At 53.5% G+C, this 21,911-nt stretch overlaps 1 protein-coding gene and 1 long non-coding RNA gene across 4 annotated transcripts in view; both read right to left on the bottom strand.

Moving 5' to 3' along the window:
• Window positions 1-2,826: 2,826 nt before the first annotated feature.
• Window positions 2,827-5,862, bottom strand: LOC147372410 (uncharacterized). Its single transcript, XR_015164074.1, has 2 exons — window positions 4,344-5,862; window positions 2,827-3,340 (listed from the first exon to the last, which is right to left on the bottom strand). It is a non-coding gene; the product is annotated as an uncharacterized LOC147372410 (long non-coding RNA).
• Window positions 5,863-17,816: 11,954 nt separating this feature from the next.
• Window positions 17,817-21,911, bottom strand: part of TOM1 (target of myb1 membrane trafficking protein) — a 40,677-nt gene continuing 36,582 nt past the window's right edge. Inside the window, exons 13-16 of one of the 3 annotated variants that reach the window (XM_086401224.1) lie at window positions 21,052-21,105; window positions 19,797-19,856; window positions 18,829-18,868; window positions 17,817-18,750 (exon numbers count right to left, since the gene is read on the bottom strand). In XM_086401224.1, coding sequence (XP_086257350.1) covers window positions 18,596-18,750; window positions 18,829-18,868; window positions 19,797-19,856; window positions 21,052-21,105 — 309 coding nt within the window. In that variant the 3' untranslated portion in view covers window positions 17,817-18,595. The remainder of the gene's footprint in view (window positions 18,751-18,828; window positions 18,869-19,796; window positions 19,857-21,051; window positions 21,106-21,911) is intronic. The other 2 variants (XM_086401225.1, XM_086401226.1) reach the window with 2 other exon arrangements.

The following is a 21,911-nucleotide window of genomic DNA, read 5'->3' as shown; positions in this document are numbered from 1 at the left end:
AGATCAGGAAGCAACAGTTAGAACTGGACATGGAACAACAGGCTGGTTCCAAATAGGAAAAGGAGTACGTCAAGGCTGTATATTGTCACCCTGCTTATTTAACTTATATGCAGAGTACATCATGAGAAACGCTGGGCCGGAGGAAGCACAAGCTGGAATCAAGATTGCCAGGAGAAATATCAATAACCTCAGATATGCAGATGACACCACCCTTATGGCAGAAAGTGAAGAGGAACTAAAAAGCCTCTTGATGAAGGTGAAAGAGGAGAGTGAAAAAGTTGGCTTGAAACTCAGCATTCAGAAAACCAAGATCATGGCATCTGGTCCCATCAGTTCATGGGAAATAGATGGGGAAACAGTGGAAACAGTGTCAGACTTTATTTTGGGGGGCTCCAATATCACTGCAGATGGTGATTGCAGCCATGAAATTAAAAGACGCTTACTCCTTGGAAGGAAAGTTATTACCAACCTAGATAGCATATTCAAAAGCAGAGACATTACTTTGCCAACAAAGGTCCATCTAGTCAAGGCTATGGTTTTTCCAGTAGTCATGTATGGATGTGAGAGTTGGACTGTGAAGACGGCTGAGCACTGAAGAATTGATGCTTTTGAACTGTGGTGTTGGAGAAGACTCTTGAGAGTCCCTTGGACTGCAAGGAGATCCAACCAGTCCATTCTAAAGATCAGTCCTGGGTGTTCATTGGAAGGACTGATGCTAAAGCTGAAACTCCAATATTTTGGCCACCTCATGTGAAGAGTTGACTCATTGGAAAAGACGCTGATGCTGGGAGGGATTGGGGGCAGGAGGAGAAGGGGACGACAGAGGATGAGATGGCTGGATGGCATCACCAACTCGATGGACGTGAGTTTGAGTGAACTCCAGGAGTTGGTGATGGACAGGGAGGTCTGGCGTGCTGCAATTTATGGCGTCACAAAGAGTTGGACACGACTGAGCGACTGAACTGAACTGAACTGAATAATTTTGGGCATTGGCAAAAATACCATGTGGTCTTGTTAAACCCATAAGGTAACATAAGGAAACTGAGACCTGGCTAGTTGGTGTCAGAGTTTAGATACATCTTATTATCAGATTCTTAATTTGCCTTTACTAGCTCTATGATTGATTACATAGGACTTTCAGGAAGAGTGCCTTTGTGTCAAGTGGGAGATGCTCACTAAGCAAAGGAAAATAGGATTTATTACTATAAACGATGCTATTGCTTCCTTATAAAGCCTGATGGTTAAACATATCTAGACCATATTACCAATTATGAATTCCATTAGTGATAAGCTGCGTGATCTAGGCAAGTCTTTTATGTCTTTGTGCCTGGGTTTTTTTTAAATCCGTAAAATGAGGATACTAATAGTGTCTACCTCTTAGCTTGTGTGAAATGAAGTTATCCATGTCAGATATTCAGCACTGTGGCTGACTTGTTGCAATTGCTCAGTAAAAAGTAATTATTTCTGTGGATGTGTTTTTTTTTTTAAATTTTTAACTATTTTCTTTTTAATAAAAAATGACATTAAAAAAAGTTTTTAAAAGAAGCTTTTCCACATGATGGGTCAACTATTTTTTCCCTCAATCACCTCATTCTGGGACTTCCCTGGTGGTTCAGTGGCTAAGACTCGTCGTTTCCAATGCAGAAGACCCAAGTTTGACCCTTCATCAGGGTATTGGATCCCATGTGCTGCAACTAAGACCTGGCTAAGACAAATTAAAAAATCACCCCATTCCTTTAAACTATTTTTTTTTAGGTTTAATATTTTTAATTGCAATATAGTTGACTTACAGGGTTGTGTTAATTTCTGCTACACAGCAAAATGATTCAGATATATATTAATATATATATAAATACACATTCTTTTTTAAATATTGCTTTCCTTTATGGTTTATCATAGGATATTGAGTATAATTCTCTGTGTTATACAGTAGGACCTTGTTGTTTATCCGTTCTATATATATGTGTGTGTGTGTATATATATATATATATATATAAAATGGTCACATTGTACACCTTTAATACAAATGTCTGTCAATTATATCTAAATAAAATTGGGGGAAAATAAGTAAAACAGTGGAGTGGCTGAGAGGAGGGGTTGTTTCTTACCTCAGCGTCACCTGGTCCATCCTGATACCCCCATAAACATCGACACCCTTTTCCCAGGGCCTCTCCTCCTGGCGGCTGCCTTGTCTCTCCTTCCTCTTCGTCCTCATCAGCCCACTTCTCTCCCATGCTGCTCCCCAAGTGCCTTTCAACCTTCACACCTGCAGCTTCCCACACACTCAGGGGATGGGACCTCAATTCTGCCTGCCACAAGGAGGACTCCCATGTTACAGAGGAAGAACCTGGTGAGGAGAGATGGAGACAGGAGACCAGCGGAGACAGGGGGTGTGGTGAGGGGCAAGGACCACGTTGCATTCGTCTGTGTCCCCCACAGAAGGGCACGTTTCTAACTGGACAAGGCACCCGACTGGCCATCTCCTCAGTCTTCCCAATGAACCACCTGCTCCCCTCCCCACACAGGAGGGCCCATGTTGCTGCGCATCAGCAGAGCCCGTACGGAGGTTCTTTAGAGGATTGGGGTGGGCCCTGGGCAGCACCCCTGAGATTCTAGATCTTTCTGGTCCCAGATGAGTTACTTACTGGGAAAGTCACTCACCTTTTGGGCTTCATTGAACTCTTCTGTGACACAGAGATTTTGGATTAGATGAGAAAACCTGAACTCAGAGGCCTCCAGGGGCCCGGGGGCGGTGCCAGTAAGGGAAGCTAAGGGGTTGGGATGATTGCCTATCCAAAGCGAGATGGAACTCAGCTCCAGCCAGCTCATCATGAGAGACATCCTCATTTATGTACTAATTTTTCAAAGACGAATGAGAATTTTCACTTTTTCATGTGTGTGGGAGGGGAACATTGACAAAAAACCCAGTTGAAAAAAAAATCCCCCTATAAAAGTTGACAAGGCCTACAAATTGCCAGTGTGAACCCCGAGTTAGCTGGGTGTTTCATTTCCTCCGGTCTCCATCCGGTTTTTTGATTGTTTTGTGGGTCTGTGATTCCTGGGGGGTCAGGTGGGGTTGAACTTAGATAAGATTTCAGAGATGGCAATTCCTGCCTCCTGTCCTTCGGCACATCCCCAGGCTGTCCTGCGTCACCCATTTCCAGGAGGCCACAGGCTGCACCCCACAAACATTCCAGGTGCTTAGTGTTCAGGAACCAGAATCGTCCTGTGCCGTTGTCATCATTTCAGCTAGGTGACGTCTTCAGGGCTGAATCATCGTGGGCCAGCCTTGCAGGCCTTTAGGGCTGGGCCAGGTTTCCTGTGGACTGGAGGCCTGTAGCTTTGTACCAAAAAAAAGAAAAAAAAAGAAGTCCTAGTGTTCTCTGTGTGTCTGGGACAACAAGGACTCTGACTTATTCCTTGAGGCATCTTTAGAGCCTCAGAGCCTAGCGCATAGTAAGCTCCTTGCCAGGGAGGGTCACAGTGACTGTACTCCCTTCAGGGCAGAGGCAGGACTTGAAACTGGAATTATAAGCCCAGATTTCTTAGCTGGGGGGACAAGACTGAACGAAAACAAATCAGGATCAAAGAGGGTGAGGTGCACCTAAGGGTTTGCCTTAACTGTTAATTAGATTTTTTAGAGTAACCTTTAAATGGTCACTTTAAAAGTACTCCAAGTCACACAAGCTTATAAATTGTGAAGCCCAGAGGCAATGCACTTTTAAAAATTCTGATAAAAATACATAAAATTTACCATTTTAACCATTTTAAAATATATTTACTTATTTGTCTGTTTTGGGTCTTAGTTGCAGCATGGGGGGATCTTTGATCTTCGTAGTGGCATGTGGGATCTAGCTCCCTGGCCAGGGGCTGAACCGAGGCCCCCTGCAGTGGGAGCGAGAAGTCTTAGCCACTGGGCCACCAGGGAAGTCCCTTTCAACCAATTTTAAGTGTAGCTTTTAATGGCATTAAGTACATTCACATTCTAGAGCAACCATCACTACCATCCATCTCCGGAACATTTTCATCATCCTAAACTGAAACTTTGTTTCCATTAAACAATAAGCCAATCAGATTTTATGGCTTCATGGTGGGTCAGTGTTGGAGATCTGGCCAAGTGACATGGGCTTCTGTGGGAAGTGGCAAGTGTCCTGTTACTAGGGTGAGCAAGCAAAGACTAGGTGTCAGATTAGGGCTTAGCTGATGGCAGTGGTCTATGACTCCATACTGGTCTTTACCAGGATTCTGTCTGAGGATGAGATGAAAAATCTTACTTGTTGCTAACTGAGTTGGGAGGTTTTGTTGTGTGGGGTTTTTGTGTGTTCTAGGGGACATGATTTCACCTGCAGTTTTGTTGTTGTTCAGTATCTAAGTTGTGTCCGACTCTTGGATACCCCATGGACTGCAGCACACCAGGCTCCCCTGTCCTTCACTGTCTCCCGGAGTTTGCTCGATTTCATGTCCACTGAGTTGGTGATGTCATTTAACCATCTCATCCTCTGCTGCCCCCTTCTCCTCCTGTCTTCAGTATTTTCCAGCATCAGGATCTTTTCCAATAAGCCAGGTCCCGATGTTCAAGCTGGTTTTAGAAAAGGCAGAGGAACCAGAGATCAAATTGCCAACATCCGCTGGATCATGGAAAAAACAAGAGAGTTCCAGAAAAGCATCTATTTCTGCTTTATTGACTATGCCAAAGCCTTTGACTGTGTGGATCACAATAAACTGTGGAAAATTCTGAAAGAGATGGGAATACCAGACCACTTGATCTGCCTCTTGAGAAATTTGTATGCAGGTCAGGAAGCAACAGTTAGAACTGGACATGGAACAACAGACTGGTTCCAAATAGGAAAAGGAGTTTGTCAAGGCTGTATATTGTCACCCTGCTTATTTAACTTATATGCAGAGTACATCATGAGAAACGCTGGACTGGAAGAAACACAAGCTGGAATCAAGATTGCCAGGAGAAATATCAATAACCTCAGATATGCAGATGACACCACCCTTATGGCAGAAAGTGAAGAGGAACTAAAAAGCCTCTTGATGTTGGTGAAAGTGGAGAGTGAAAAAGTTGGCTTAAAGCTCAACATTCAAAAAACGAAGATCATGGCATCCGGTCCCATCACTTCATGGGAAATAGATGGGGAAACAGTGGAAACAGTGTCAGACTTTATTTTTCTGGGCTCCAAAATTACTACAGATGGTGACTGCAGCCATGGAATTAAAAGACGCTTACTCCTTGGAAGGAAAGTTATGACAACCTAGATAGCATATTCAAAAGCAGAGACATTACTTTGCTAACAAAGGTTCGTCTAGTCAAGGCTATGGTTTTTCCTGTGGTCATGTATGGATGAGAGAGTTGGACTGTGAAAAAGGCTGAGTGCCGAAGAATTGATGCTTTTGAACTGTGGTGTTGGAGAAGACTCTTGAGAGTCCCTTGGACTGCAAGGAGATCCAACCAGTCCATTCTGAAGGAGATCAGCCCTGGGATTTCTTTGGAAGGAATGATGCTAAAGCTGAAACTCCAGTACTTTGGCCACCTCATGTGAAGAGTTGACTCATTGGAAAAGACTCTGATACTGGGAGGGATTGGGGGCAAGAGGAGAAGGGGACGACAGAGGATAAGATGGTTGGATGGCATCACTGACTCAATGGACGTGAGGCTGGGTGAACTCCGGGAGCTGGTGATGGACAGGGAGGCCTGGCGTGCTGTGATTCATGGGGTCACAAAGAGTCGGACACGACTGAGCGACTGATCTGATCTGATCTGATCTGAGCCAAAGTATTGGAGCTTGAGCTTCAGCATCAGTATTTGCAATGAATATTCAGGACTGATTTCCTTTAGGATTGACTGGTTTGATCTCCTTGCTGTCCAAGTAACTCTCAAGTCTTCTCCAACACCACAGTTAAAAAGCATCAATTCTTCGGTAGTCACCCTTCTTTATAGTCCAACTCTCACATTTGTACCCTACTACTGGAAAAACCATATCCTGACTATACAGACTTTTTTTGGCAAAGTGATGTCTCTGCTTTTTAATATACTGTCTAGGTTTGTCATAGCTTTCCTTCCTAGAAGTGTTTTTTAATTTCATGATTGCAGTCACCCTCTGCAGTGATTTTGGAGCCCAAGAAGACCTGCAGTTTACCCATATGAAAAACAAGCTGTCCAGTAAGGCTCCGTTATACCTCACACAGCCCACAATCTCCTCAGGCCAGTCTGAGTCCAGCCCTCAGACATGGTGAGTTCATTCATGCTCTTGTATTGGAGTGGGCCATTTCCTAAGCCAAGGGACCTTCCTGACCCAGGGATCGAACCTGAGTCTCTTGTGTCTCCTGCATTGGCACGCAGATTCTTTACCACTGTGCCACCTGGGACGCCCGCCCATTCCCTCCCCTTCCAGAAATAGATGCTAGCCCCCTCCACCCTGCAAGAGGGTGCAGTGTATGGTAATACAGCAGACACTGTTGACCGTCTATTCAACAGCCATCCCCGCCGTCCCCTCAAAGACAGACCTCCACTTTGGGATTCAAATGAAAACATACTCAGGGAAGGTGTGCCTAGCACCAGGACATGAATCATGATTATTCTAAGGCATGGATTCCAAGCCATCTTGTGATTATTCCATTCCTCTTTGCCAGTGTAATCGGTGTGGTAAATTCCACAATGAACGGATGACTTGGTCAGGACTGGCTTGTCTGAGGTGAGCGCTGAAGGGTGAGTGAGTTAACCCGGGGTTGGGGCGGGGTGGGGCAGTTCTAGAGAGGACAGCATGTACAAAGGCCCTGTGGTCAGTAGGGTGTGAAACTGCTGAGATGAGAAAACCAGCCTGGGTGTCAAGAGTGCAGAGGATCTGGAGACTGTGGCAGGGCCCAGACCCCAGGGGCCTTGCAGGTCAGGCCAGGAAGTGGGCCCTAACCTGAGAGCAAGTGGAGGGTTTCGTGTTTGTGTTTTGGGGTTTAGGAGTGCAGGTGTTATAAAACATGGACAGATTTGCCTTTTACAATTTATTTTGGCTGCATATGAGGAATTCACTGGGCGGAAGGCAGAGCTGCTGGGTTTAACACTCTAACTTTACGTCCAGTAAAAGTTCAAAATCCTCCGAAGTTTCAGAGATTCTTGGACGCTTATGTTTTCACCACTTCCCCTGTCGCTCTCGCTTCTCCCTGAATGATTTCTCCTCAGTATGGTGCTGACTCAGACATGAAACTTGGTCCCTTCTCCATTTCCATAAAACTCCCATCTTGACAAACACTTGTGAACGGAACATAAAGATCTTGGGGTCACAAAGAGGGGTGAAGTCCCACACAGAAGGCACTGCAGAGGGCATCTTAGATAGGTCTGTTCTCCTGGAACTTTCAGGGATACTCTGTTCCTTCCCCTCCCCCAGTCCAGTAGTTCATCTCCAGACCTTCCTCAACCCTTTGTCTGGTCACCCTGGCTCCTCTCTCCTCCTCCCCTCCCCTCACCCTGGGCTTCCCTCCCTCTCCCCCTGGGCTCCCCTCTCCTCACTCTGGGCTCCCTCCCCCTCACTTTGGGCTTCCCTCCCCTCACTCTGGGCTCCCCTCCCCTCACTCTGGGCTCTCCTCCCCTCACTCTGGGCTCCCCTTCTCTTCACTCTGGGCTCCCCTCCCCCTCACTCTGGGCTCCCCTCCCCCTCACTCTGGGCTCTCCTCCCCTCACTCTGGGCTCCCCTTCTCTTCACTCTGGGCTCCCCTTCTCTTCACTCTGGGCTCCCCTCCCCTTCACTCTGGGCTCCCCTCCCCTCACTCTGGGCTCCCCTCCCCCTCACTCTGGGCTCCCCTCCCCCTCACTCTGGGTTCCCTCCCCCTCACTCTGGGCTCCCCTCCCCCTCACCCTGGGCTCCCTCCCCCTCACTCTTGGCTCTCCTCCCCTCACTCTGGGCTCCCCTCCCCCTCACTCTGGGCTCCCCTCCCCCTCACCCTGGGCTCCCTCCCCCTCACTCTGGGCTCTCCTCCCCTCACTCTGGGCTCTCCTCCCCCTCACTCTGGGCTCCCTCCCCCTCACTCTGGGCTCCCCTCCCCCTCCCCCTGGGCTCCCTCCCCCTCATCCTGGGCTCCCTCCCCCTCACTCTGGGCTCCCCTCCCCCTCACCCTGGGCTCCCTCCCCCTCACCCTGGGCCCCCTCCCCCTCACTCTGGGCTCCCCTCCCCCTCACCCTGGGCTCCCCTCCCTGTCACTCTGGGCTCCCTCCCTCTCCTGGAGCGGGCTGTGGACATTGGAATGCGGGATTTGTCTTCCTCTGTTAAACAGAGCAGCTCTGCTCTCCCCAGGCCGCCCTCCAAGCTTGCAGATCGGTCACAGTTCACAAACGTGACTGTGACTTTTGCTCATTTTCTCCAACCCCTGCCTTTGACGGTGCCCAAAGTCACCTTTGCAGCCCTTTCGACACTTCCAGCAGTTTTGTTAACTTTCTTTTTACTTTTTATTTTTTGGCCAAGCCTCTGTAGCATGTGGGAGCTTAGTTCCCCAACCAGGGATGGAACCCACCCCCCTTGCAGTGGGAGCTTGGAGTCTTAACTACTGGAGCCCCAGAGAAGTTCCTCTTGTTACTTTCAAGCATGAAAAGGTTCAAAGTTAAATTTCTCATCCAATTTCCACTCCGCTCCTGCTCATCCCTCAGCTCCAAGGTCCTTGCTGCAGAGATTTGGAAGGGGTGAGGTGGCCTGCTCCTTCACCCCCCACTTTCCTCTGTTCTCTGGATCCCTTTCTTCTCTGGTGGGCTATAGCGGAGATGAGAAAGACAGAAAGGTCCTCATCTCTTGTCAGTGGCTGCTGCCGTGGTCCTTACTGTGTGATGTCCTTGTGTCTGTGGCCCTCACTGGGGGCCCTCGATGTCCCCTGTGTGGCAGGCATCTATGCAGTCTGGATAGACGGTGATGGAAGGAAAGAGGCTATACTGGCATTTGTGTTGGATGAACAAATGGAGGGATGGTGTACGGACCAGTGGTGCATGGCTAGAGAGATGGAGACGAGGCTGGACGGCATTGGGCGTTCTCACCTGGAGGTCTCTGACCACCCTGCCTGGTCCTCAAGCACCTTGGCAGCATCTGAGAAGGCTCAGCAGCTTCAGTCTTGATCCTCAGTGGGTGGGCAATGGGTGGAGCTCTTGGTGGGAGAGTAACTGGAGAGGGGCAGAAGGGGTGGGGCTTCTCACCACAAGTCCTGGTCTAAATGCGGAGGTTCCCGAGTGTCACGGAGGGTAGGACAAATGAGACTCAAACAATTTGATAGCCTGGGTTTGCAGGTGTCATGTGTATACGTGTGTTAAGCTGCTTGTCCAACTCTTTGCGAGCCCATGGCCTGTAGCCTGACAGGTTCCTGTTTATGGGATTCTCCACACAAAAATACTGGAGTGAGTTGCCATGCCCTCCTCCGGGGAATCTTCCTGACCCAGGGATTGAATCAGTCTCTTATGTTTCCTGAATTGGCAGAAGGGTTCTTTACCTCTAGCGCCACCTGGGAAGCCCCTGCAGGTGTCAGAGAACAAATCTGACTCCATATTGGATCTGTTTCTTCAATTTAACCTCTGTGTTCTATTGCTTTTGCTACAAGTTAGTCACTAAAAGAATGCTGCCTGTAGCCTGAAATATGGGATAATCCATTCTCAAGACTCTGACCTTTAAAGGTATAACACTTTTCCATTCATATAGAGATAAAAAGCTGCAGAACAGAGAATACATTTGTCTTGGGACTTCCCTGGTGATCTAGTGGCTGCTGCTGCTGCTGCTGCTAAGTCGCTTCAGTTGGGTCCGACTCTGTGCGACCCCATAGACGGCAGCCTACCAGGCTCCCCTGTCCCTGGGATTCTCCAGGCAAGAACACTGGAGTGGGTTGCCATTTCCTTCTCCAAGGCATGAAAGTGAAAAGTGAAAGTGAAGTCGCTCAGTCGTGTCTGACTCTTAGTGACCCCATGGGCTGCAGCCTACCAGGTTCCTCCGTCCATGGGATTTTCCAAGCAAGAGTACTGGAGTGGAGTGCCATTGCCTTCTCCGGATCTAGTGGCTAACACTCCTCAATCCCAATGTAGGTAGGTGGCCTGGGTTTGATACATAGTCAGGGAACTAGATCCCACATGCCACAACTAAGAGTTTGCATGCTGCAACAAAGACCAGCAAAGCCAAACAGATAATAGATATTAAAAAAAAATTATTAGCAAGAGACAGGCCTGGAAAGAAGGGTCAGGAACATAGTCTCTGATGACTGGGTCTGGAGGCAGGTGAAGGAGTACTTCCCCTAAAATACAAAATACACACAAAACAAACAAACAAGCACATTTGTTTTGTTGGAGGTTTATAGGAACATCGTGACCAGATGCATAAGCTAGAACAAAGGATTCCGGTACCAAGAAGTTATCAACACTCAAACACACCCCCTTCTCCTTCACTAAAAAAGCAGTCTGAATTCTAACTCAGGTAAGATGGTTCTTTGGGACACTAGTCACCACCTTCTTGGTCTGCTGGTTTTACAAATAAAGTCACTATTCTCTGTCCCAACAACTCCTCTCTCAATTCATCAGCCTGTTGTGCAGTGAGCAGTATGAGCTTGGACTCAGTAACAGAGTCGAGGAGGGAGGTGGGGAGCAGACTGTGTCCACGAGGGACGGGCCAGTGCAGAAGCCAGGGGTCAAGAATGGTCATGTGTGGCAAAGGTGAAAGCCAAGACCTGTGGGCGCCTGGCATCGTGCAGTAGTCCTCAGCTCCTGCTCTTCGGGTGGTGGGGCTGCCCCAAACAGTGGATGGGCCCCGGAGGGCTATTTCTGACTGGAATGAGAAATTGCCTCACTATGTGACACAGTCTGATTATGACACACAAAAGGTAAAGCATTTACTCCTCAATGCATTGCAAAGTGTTTTGTAGGCAAAAAACCGAGACCAAAAAAACTTGCAAGTCAGGTCCTGGAGAAGCAGTGATAAAGGAAGTCCTTGGTGAGTGGTTTACAACCTGCGGCCCAGTTGGTCTCTGAGGTTTAACATTCTGTGGGAGCTGGGGTGCAGGGAGGGTCCAGGAGGTGTTTCCACGGAAGGACTCCCAACTGTTGTCCTCTCCCCACTTCCTGCTGGGCCCGATCTGTGGGCGACCTGATTTCTAATCCTGGTTGTAGCACAGATTTGTTTTGTGACTTTGGCCAAGTTTCTGCATCACTCTGGGCCCAAGAGACTCTGCCTCACCCTGGCAGCCTCCTTCCCACAGGTGACCAGGACGCTCCTGCAGACTAAATGGTGCATCCAGCCCACTTTAGGGGCACACAGACATTTATTTGTGCAAGCATGCACATGTGATGCACACACACTTGCACACAATGACTCTTCTAGCCCCAAAGCAGCCCTAGGCATTGCCCCAGTATCAGAATAAAATGCACCTCATCTGACCCCCAGTAGGACTCTATCCTCCAAGAAGAGGAGGACTCAGTGGGGGCAGTCCACTTCCCAGTGGTCTAACCCTGGATTGAGTAGTTGACCTTTCTGAGCCCGCTTCTCTTCTCCACAAGATGGACATTTTTTTTTTTTAATTTATTTTTGTCCGTGCTGGGTCTTCACTACGGTGTGCGGGCTTCTCACTGAGGTAGCTTCTCTTGTCACAGAGCATGGGCTCGGCTCTCAGGTGCGAGGGCTTCAGTACTTGCAGCATGTGGGCTCAGTAGTTGTGGCTCCCGGGCTTCAGAGCACAGGCTCAACAGTTGCGGTGCACGGGCTCAGTTGCCTGGATCAGGGATCGAACCCGTGTCTCCTGCATCAGCAGGTGGATTCTTTACCACTGAGTTACCAGGGAAGCCGTGATTCCTTTCCTTTCCATCTCAGGAGCCCCAGGACTGGGCTGCTCCCACCCCTACCCTGTGCAGCCCAAGGGCAGGTTGCTCTGCTGCACCACTAGCTTCCTCTTTTCAGGGGCTATCCCAGGGCTGGGGTGGTGGCGGGGGGGCGGAGGGAGGGTGGTGAGTGCAAAGAGGTTTGTCGCAGCTCGCAGCTTGGGTTTCACTTCCTTTCTGCCCCTGGGGCTGCCAGCTCCCGGAGGGCAGTTAGCTTGGCCCAGGGCCTCACCTACCTGCTCTACTATCCTGGTCGGCAGGCGTTTCCCACTCGTGTGTGTCCTGGAGTAGGAGAACCCTGAGACCCCATGTTGCTACCTCTGTTATTAGGATTTCTAGCCTCATATATGTATTTTTTTCCTTTCAGAGGGAGGATAGTGGAGTCTGGGGGTTGAGGGAGCAGAAGAGCAGAGTGGGAGGGAGTCCCAGGATCACTTAGTCTCTTGGGTTGACAGCTGGGGATACTGAGGCCCCGGGAGGGAAGGGCTTGCCTCAGACCACACCGTAAACCAGTGGCTGTGTGAGCCAGCCACTGTGTCTGCTGACTTCCTGCCAGGGCTAGCCCTGCGCAGCCTCTAGCCTGACAAATAAGGCCTCCTGCCCTGGCCTTCCTGAGCTCCTGCGGTGGGCTGGGAGCTGCCTCTTCCTGGACAGGGAGGCAGTACACCTGCACAGACAGGCCCCCTCCCCTCTCTCGGCTGCTGTTTCCCTGTCGGTGATAACACAGTGGCCCAGCCAGCTGTAACTCGGCATGAAGCCAGCTGGACTACAGGGGAAAGAGGTGCAGGCTGGCCTCGGGCAGGGGCTGGGAGAGGCCACGAGTCCTGAGTCAGAGGCAAAGGGAGACGAAGGGGCCTGGTCCTGGTCCCCCAGGGTGGGTGGAAGGGAACTCCACCAGGTCACTCCCTTGGATCTGCTCTAAAACACAGCAGGTGGCAATGGGGCCCAGGACAGCCCCTGGCCTAGGCTCTGGGTGTCTGTGGTCTCCTTGCTTCCAGCTCCTTCCCGCTCTGCTCTGCCCCTGGCCCCCACGGCTGCTTTCCTCGACCCTCAAGGCCAGACTGGCCCAAGGATGGATTAAACTGCCCTCGAACCCCTACCAGGGGAGGGGACATGAAGAGGGTGGAGGTGGGCGTGACACATGGTCACCCCTCTGCAGAGCTGGTGTGGGTCATGGGTGATCCTGTTCTGGGACAGGGGCCAAAGCAGAGCAGGCATGCCCTAGGAAGATGGCCAGAGGGACTCTGTATATCTGAGCACGCGGACTGAATTGTGTCTCCCTCAAATTCATCTGTTGAAGTCCTAGCCCCTAAGACTTCAAAATGTGACTGTATTTGCAGACAGGGTCTTCAAAAAGGTAATTAAAATAAAATGAGGTCACTAGTGAAGTGTGAGACAGATTCGTGCCTGACTTTTTGCGACCTCATGGACTGCAGACCTCGTGGCCCTAATCCAGTATGACTGGTGTAAGAGGAGATGAGGTCATAGATACACACAGAGGGAAGATGGCTGTCTGCAAACCAAGGAGAGAGGCCTCCAGACAAACAACCTGTTGGCACTGTTTGGCCTCAAACTATGAGATAAAACACTTCTGCTGTTTAAGCCCCCAGTCTGTGGAATTTTGTTATGGCAGTCCTAGCACACGAACTCACTAAGGATTTTTGTGTTTTGTGATATAAGAGGTAGGCAATGGTAGTTTGGAGGTGTAAATTCTAGATTTGTGCAAACTTTTGGATGGTTTGTGGGGACAATGGGACTCACACATCACCTTGGAGAGGCTTTCTCTGACCATCCTTTTTTTTTTTTTTTAAACCTTTTTGGCTGTTCTGCGTAGCATGCAGGATCTTAGCTCCCAACCCAAGATCAAACCCAAGCCCCTTGCAGTGGAAGCAGGGAGTCTTAACCACTGGACTGCCAGGGAAGTCCCTGACCATGCTTCTTAAAGTGAAATCCCCTCTTTCTCTTCCGTCCTGAGTAACTGATCCAAAGTCATTAGTATCAGGCAAGGCAGGAAGCAGCCGTGGGATGGGGCTGTGCTGCGGTGGCCCCAGGTAGGGTGGAGTCTGAGCAGGGGTTCTGGTGGTCCATCCAAGGATGTCCGGACGCAAGGAAGGTGAGGACACCTTCAGGGTTGGGCCGGTGCGGGCAGAGCGTGATTGGCTACCAATGGGCCTGAGCAAATAGGTCTGTACATGAAGGGCAGTGGGAACCAGGCTCTGCAGTTAAAGGGGGTGCACAAGGAATAGAAAACTGGAGGCTATCTGTGGTGTTGGGTTGTGACTGTATAAACTTGTGCTATCATGCGTATACTGGTAGAACTAGAAACACACGTGGATCTGCATGCTGCGTCCACTGAGCGTCCACGCAGGAATGAGCGCACCCTGTAACTTCGTAGGAGGCACTCACAGCCTTGGGGAGCTCAGAGGGCCATGGCTCCGTGTTGCCCACCCAGGGCTCTTTTGCGGGTTCTTCCTCTTGTCAACTCAGAGGCGCTGGCCCCACTGGCCCTGGGACATGGAGTACTGCTGCCACCTTGTGGTCACTGTAGGACACTGTCCCGAGCCACAGTCACTCCTGGAGAGGGCGGGGATGAGATGGGGGGAGGGCTTTCCCAAGTGCCCGCCATGAGTCAGCAGGACCATCCAAGACCAGTGGGCAGATCCTGCTTCTCTTCCACTGCTGGGATCAAGGCACCATGGCCCCACTCAGGGGCAGCAGCTCAGACCCAAGAGAGGAGCCCGAGGGCCCTGTTGTGGGAACCCAGGTTGTCTGGGAGGCAGCCAGCACCTTTGAGAGCTGGAAAGGCAATACTGGAGGCTGAACTGGGGTCTCTGAAATTACAGGGCAGTGCGCCTGGCTGAGTGTCTGATGCAGAGGCCATTCTGGATGGAGGTGGTACCATCCATGACGACATGTTGGAACATTTCCTTGACAGATGTTATGCTACTGGTCCTCTTAATTAACCCTCGTGTAACAGCCCTATGAGGGAGCAACTGCCGTTAGCCTATTTACAAGTGAGAGAACCAGAGCACAGGGAAGTTAAGTTATTAACCTAAAGCCACACAGCTCAGAAGGGCTGCACCATGACTGGCTATTGTATGACAATTGGAGAGGTTAGATGTTGACACTGGGAGCGGGGAAGTGGGGTCACCGTCCAGGCTCAGGGTTGGGTCTGGTGGGTCAGGGAAGCCAGGAGGGAGCAAAGGGGGTGGAGGCTCTGCCAGTGGGCTTTGAAGGCAGCTCTGGTCAGTACTTCCCCTCTCCCTACCCACCTAACTGGCTCCACTCAACCTCCCCAGGCCCCTGGCTGGGTACCATTTCCGAGGCAGTTGGGCTCAGTAGGAGCCACTGGCGCCTGGATAATCCTGCCCCCACCCGCAGGTCAAGGCCCCCCCTGCAGATGGTCCTCATTTAAGTGGGGCCCCGCGGCTTCCTGCTGCTGCGACTGACCTGGGGCCTGCGGCCTCAAACAACGCCTGGTGCCAGGAGACCCAGCCTGGCCAGCACTGGTAGCTTCTGCCAGGGTTCCCTCACCCATCGCAGCCCCAGACACCTTCTCTCTGGAGGGGCCCTTAAGGTGGGGCTGCCCTGTGCTGCCCCCTCCAGGGGAAGCCTGGACACCTCTGAGGCCAGGCTCTCTAGGGCAGGCCTCGGGCCCTGTCTGACCTCCAGGCTCTGTTCTTGGCATCGTTTTCTCCACATCAGAGTAGGTGGTTCGTGTGGAGCTTACACCTGTGTCTACTGCCCCCTGCCCTTCCGTGGCCTGGCACATTCACCTCTGAGTTCTAAGTACACAGAACCACATCTGGTGTGCCACTGGGGGTACCCACACACAGGAAAGAATAGGTGACTTTAGCCATGCACAGGCCATGAGCCCCTGGAGCTCCCACTGAGGGTTTCCTGGCTCGCCGTCACTCACCTGGAGCAGCGGGGGCAGAAATGAGCAGAGGCAGCAGCGCCCAGAGCACTGGGTCCCACCCTTCACTCCTGGCTGACTCCACAGGACCGTTGTGAGGGGTGGAAAGGCCCAGGCCAGGGGAGGGCCCCAGCCTCTGGGGGACCCAGGTCAGAGGCCTGGAGGCTCAGTGAGCAGGTGGGACACCTGCCAGAGCTCAGCGGCATAGCTTCCCGCCCCCACCCAACCCCGCTCCGCCGTGTGTGTGAGTGTGCCTGACAGCAGTCCCATCAGGCCAAGGGTTGGGGGTAACCCACCTATTATCACCACAGTCCTCTTATCTGACCACCAGAGGCTCCCAACCTCATGATACAGGTGGGTATTATGAAAAAGATGGTCATAAAACGCAGGTGCTTTGGGGCCTTCCTTCCACACAGAATTCAGCTACCACCCCAGAGGCTGGTGGTCTGGTGCACTGCTGCTGACCACTGGCCAGAATAGTCCAGTAAGGGGCCTCTGGAAGCCATCTGCTGTCCTGATAGCTGTCGGGGGGTGGCAGCCCGGCGAGTCGGGCTGCGGTCCCCAGCACCCGGCCACCTCTGCGTGATGTGAGGCAGAAGATGGAGAGGTGCTGGGGACTGTGTGCCGGCATGGTACACCAACTCTGGCTTCTCCCCCATTCTGAGCCTGAGCATCCTTGGGCAGGGCTGGCATGGGGGTCACTGCCAAGTAGCCAGGCAAGCCTGGACTGCATCCAGGAGATGCTTAATATTAATCTTTTGAGAACCAGAGCCTTCCCACTACCTGGGCGGACACAACTAATTTATGCAGGATGCAGGAGGTAACCTTCAGACCAGCTGAGCTTGGTGTGACTGAAGGGTGGGCGCCTCCATCTCCTAAAAAGTTGCCAGACCAGGCTGACACTGGTTGCCCAGGGACTGGGACACAGCTGCTCCCCAGGGGGTGGTGGGGAGAGAAAGGTGGTTCAGGCTGGGGAGACGGGTCAGAGGTCACATTCAACCGTCTTTCTCCAGGCTGGCTTCTCGTCACGCTCTGAACCGTGGCCTGGACAATGAGCCCCCTCCTCCCTGCCTGGAGTATGGACAAGCCTTTGGTCCCATGTACCTGCTTTGCAGCTACTCCCCTTGCCCCAGCTCCTCATGAAGGGCTGGCTGGGCCTGGTTTCCTGTGCGTCCAGCTCCAGGCCACACCTCAGAACACACAGCCTACCTGTTGCTCATGGGAGATGGGGGCTACTGAGGCCCCTGGACCCACTCTGGTCACTCAGCCCCCAGGCCCAGGCATTCCAACTTCTGTTCTCCTCCACAGGCTGACCTTTCAGGCAGGTCAATTGTTCTAGCTCCACACCAGCCCCCTTCCCTTCGACCACCGAGGGGTTGCTGGGTTGGGGGCTCCCATGTGCCTCAAGCAATGACTCTTGGAGAGCCTGGTGTGAAGATTCCAGACCGGAAAAGGCTGTGCTCTAAGACCAGGGCACCTGAGCTGCCACAGAGATGAGAACTGACACCAGCACCTGACCTGTGGCCCAGCTCCTGAGCCGTGTGCCAAGGCCTCCACACTGAGCCTCAGTGTTGCCATCTGAAAAATGGGGATGATGTACTGATGCATGAGGAAGTGCCCAGCACCTGATAAACAAGTGCATCTGGGACGGTTCACAGGACCCACTGAGTCAGAGACTCAGCCTCTGGAAAACGAGATGCAACTTTGCTCCACCCAGGATTGTGGATTAGATGCCATGAGCTCACGGAAAGCCTTGCACCCAGGCCTTGGACAGGATGGCTGCGTCCTCCCTGCAGGCCGTCGCCTGCCACACCCACACCTGCTCCGTCTGTGATCACAGAGCTCCTGCTGCTGGGCAGGGGCTGGCCTGAGGATGCGGACAGGTCACCCACAGAGAGCAACGGGGCTGCCTGGCGGGCAACTGGTGGCGGAGCCTGTGCTGGTGCAGTGTGGCTGGGTGCCCAGTCCTGCCCCTGCATCTACCCCATCTGCAGATGTCTGTCTCGTGGGCGGCCATCAGCCCAGCCCAGCCCAGCCCTGGTGAGGCCAAGTAGCTTCCTCCTGGAGACTGAACACTTTTAGGGTGCTCTTCTACCTTTATTGGGAATACGAAAGGCACCTCTCCCAGTCAAGAGGATCAACCGAAAGGTGGGGGGCCCAGTGCCTGGTGGAGCCCTGCGAGGGAGAAAGAGAGGAAGGAGGGCAAGGCAGTGGAGGTCACGGCGGGGAAGGGGGGGGGGGTCCCAGGAGCCACAAGCATCGGTGGAAGCCCCCTGGCGGCCTCGGGCTGGCGAGGTCTCCCCCTGTCACATGCAGCTTATCTGGACAGTGCGCTCTCAGTAGAGAGCCACAGGCCCTGCCCTCAACAGCTGGCCAACCCTTCAGGCTCCATGGCAGGCACTGGGGAACGGGCCTGAGGCTGCGAAAGAGACTTCTGCTGTCTCCAGCCTCTGGCCAGGCTTCGACTGGCAGTGTGGGCTCTGAAGAGGGCTCATCTGGGGTGGGGGTGGGGTCCCAGGAGGGGATCACCCAGGACAAGGGGAGTCACGTTGGGCCACCAAGCGACCAGCCTCTCCAGCCTGGGGCATTCCTGTCCTCAGCAAAGTTGCAGTGGTTGGTGGGGGTGGGAGGGGAGGCATGAGTGCCCAGGGCCCCGAAGTAGAACTGACTCACTCCCCCAGTTCATCCATCTGCCTCCCACACTCCCAGGCAGCACGGCCCCAACCTCAAGGGGAAGAGAAGGACTTATGTGACAAGCCACCCCCAAGCAGCCTTAACACCAAAGGAGGGACAGGCCCCCGCAACGGGGTGTGGGAACAACCAGGGCTCGGGCAGCAGGGCACCAGGCCCCACACTCATAAGGCAAACAGCATGTCGTCGTCTTTCTCCTGGGTCTTCTTTCTCAGGGCAGTGCCAGGTGGGGGGCCTGGGGGCCCCTCGGTTGAGGGACTGGAGAGGTTGGGCAAACGATCGGCCACTTTGGCACGTTCTTCCAGGAACTTGTCGAATTCTAGAGCAACGAGAGGGAGGCTGGGGCTGGGCTCCGAGGCTGGAGCAGGGGAGGGGGGGCAGGGCCAGGGTCTACTACCTTCACTGGTGACGCCCTTGGGCTCCTCCACGTCATTCCCCTGACAAGGCAGAAGGAGGGAGGTTAGCTGCGCGCACGGCGGGGCAGGGCTCAGCTGCTGACCCAGAGACCTCGGCCCCACCACTCTGAGCCAATGGGCCTTGGGTGTCACTTGGCTTCTCTGAGCCTCAGTTCTCTGCTTGGTGACACTCACGGGGTTGTTGGCAACCTAAGGCGGAGGACTTCCGAAGAGTGCAAGGTGCAGGGTGTGGTGCCCTTAAGGGCACTAGTTCCTCCTCTTCCGGTGTTCAAAGAGATGGGCAGACTCGCTCATGGTGGAGAGGCTGACACCCGTCTGTGTCAGCTACACACGCTCAACTAGGGGCCGGGGAGGGGGTGAGCCTTCACCCAGTAGGCAAAACAGATGGACCATGGGCAGAAACATGGTCTTGGCCACTTGCAGAAGGCGGCCTTGGAGCTAGGAAGTGCCCAGGCACTTGGTCCTTGGTGCTCAGGATGAGGGGTGGGCTGGCAGAGGCTGGGGAAGAAACCTGGAAGGGGGCCTGGACTGACTGCCCCTCCTGCACACTGGGGGCTCTGGAGGATGCTGGGCCCCCTTCTCCTGGCATAGCGCTCCTGACAGTTGCCCATCAGTTTCTGCTCTGCACAATGGGGCTCCCTCTGGCACCACTCCTTAAGCTACCCCAGGTGCCGAGCTCAGGGCTCTCATGTCCCTGCTGCCCTTGGGCGGCCCGTCTTGCCACAGTGGGCCCTCATGCGGGCAGCAGGCTTGGGCAAGGGGAGGCCCCAGAGGCTGCGAGTGTGAGGCTTCCCCCTCTAAGGCGAAGTACTGGGGAAGCAGCAGGGGAGGGGACACTGACCCTGCTGACGCTCTCTCACCAGCTGCTCGCCCTGCCCCCACACCGGTCACTTCCTCCTGGGAAAATGGGAGCCCCAGGTGAGGTGGGTGAGGAGCGGGCCCCACTTACCACGTCCGTGGACAGCCACTTCTCGATATCCTCCATGAGGCAGGCCTGGGTGACGGGGATCTGGAGGGGAGGGCAGGGCTGAGGCGGGAGGGCAGTGCCCCTCACCACCCTGAGTCCACCGGCTATGGCCCCAGGGGAGTTACCTAAACTGAGCCCCTCACTCATGGGATGGGGCCAGTTGACCTGCCCAGCCCCCTCATGGCAGTCCCTCCAAGACAGCTCCGGCCCAGCTGCCTGGGACGCTGAGGTCTCCCTGAGTTCTGCCCACTGTGCCAGGCTGTGGGCGAGGAGGATGGGGGTCAGCAGGCTGAGCAAGGGATGGAGAGGGGCTCCTGACAACTGGCACATTATTCAAAGCCCAGGAAGTGGGCAGCCAGCCAGAAAGGCTGGGGCAGGGGCACGGCCGCAGGCTGTCCCCACAAGCCTCCGCAGACTTGGAGTTCCTGGTGGAAGTTGGCAGAGGAGGGCCAGTGAGGAGGCAGGGGCCGAGCCAACCAGAGGAGGCCAGGCTGGTGGGCCCAGAGGCGATGTGTCACTGTGAGTCTGCCACACAGCCCTGCACAGGGTGGGGGCTGAGGGCTGGTGTGGGGTCTTCCCATTCGAAAAACATCTGAAGAATCCAGCCGGAGGTTAGGGGCAGATTCCGGGGTCACAGAGACCGGAAGCTGGCTGGGTCCCTGCACCTGGAGCAGGTGACTTAGCTCCTCTCACCCTCACTGCTCATCGTTAGAGAGGATGACAGCACCTACCGTCTAGGTCCAGGTCGTTGTGAGGATTAAAGAGACGAGGAGATAAAGAGTGCACTCTGCGCCCAGCACAGGGCAGACGCTTGGGAAATGCAAGCTACCACTCAGCTACTCTGAGAAACAGAGGGAGAGCGAGTCCTCCTCCAACCAAAGCCAGCTCAGGCCCCAAGCCCCGTACTCAGCACCGAGACCCCAAGGGGGCGGGGGTACCATAGAAGCGGCAGAGCTGACTTCCCAGCAGCACCAGCAGCAGCAGCAAGTTCTCTGGGCTGCACCCTCCAGCTCCCTCTGCCGGCACTTAGCCCAGACCCAGACACGCCCCGGGTACCTCCCAGCTGCCAGAACTTGCTGCGAGGCAGCACCGAGGGGCCGTGGAAGCGAGAGCAGAGGGAGTGGGACTGTGCTGGGCGCTGGGTGGGGCCCGCAGGCCCTCGGTCGACCCTGTGCTCCTCTGGTTGTGATGCCGGCGCCACTTGGGCCCCCTGCGAGTGCGCCTGGCCCATCCTCACCATGCCTTGTCTCACCATCCAGTCACTGAGGCTCTTCTCACTGCCGCCTCCCATCTGGGTGAGAGAGAGTCGCGCTGAAGGTGGTGGGGATGTCAGGCCACTGGTGTACTGGGAGCCTCATCCAGCACAGGCCTTCTACTGCCTCAAGAGGGGTGTGTGTGTGTGTGTGTGGTGTGTGCGTGTGTATGTGTAGTGTGTGTGTTTGTGGTGTGTGTGTGTGTGATGTGTGTGTGTGGTGTGTGCGCGCGTGGTGTGTGTGTGTGTGGTGTGTGTGTATGGTGTATGTGTGGTGTGTGTGCGCGTGGTGTGTGTGTGTGTGGTATGTGTGCGTGTGGTGTGTGGTGTGTGTGTGTGGTGTGTGTGTATGCTGTGTGTGTGGTGTGTGTGTGTGTGGTATGTGTGCGTGTGGTGTGTGGTGTGTGTGTATGCTGTGTGTGTGGTGTGTGTGTGTGTGGTATGTGTGCGTGTGGTGTGTGTGTATGCTGTGTGTGTGGTGTGCGTGTGGTGTGTGTGTGTGGTGTGTGTGCGTGTGGTATGTGCGCGCGTGGTGTGTGTGTGGTATGTGTGCGTGTGGTGTGTGTGTGGTGTGTGTGTGGTGTGTGCATGTGGTGTGTGTGTGTGTGGTGTGTGCACGCATGTGTGTGTGTGGTATGTGTGCATGTGGTGTGTGCGTGTGGTGTGTGTGTGGTGTGTGCGTGTGGTGTGTGTGAGTGTGGTATGTGTGCGTGTGGTGTGTGTGTGTGTGGTGGGTGTGTGGTGTGTGTGTGTGTGTGTGTGTGTGGTGTGTGTGTGTATGGTGTGTGCGTGTGGTATGTGTGCACGTGGTGTATGTGTTTGGTGTGTGTGTGTGTGTGGTGTGT

Source organism: Bos grunniens, chromosome 5, assembly GCF_055505025.1.
Source record: "Bos grunniens cultivar Pamir isolate PY7600 chromosome 5, Bosgru_T2T1.0, whole genome shotgun sequence".
Classification (NCBI taxonomy): Eukaryota; Metazoa; Chordata; class Mammalia; order Artiodactyla; family Bovidae; genus Bos; species Bos grunniens.
Note: the sequence above shows the minus strand (reverse complement) of the source record. Positions and strands in the feature narration are given on the sequence as shown.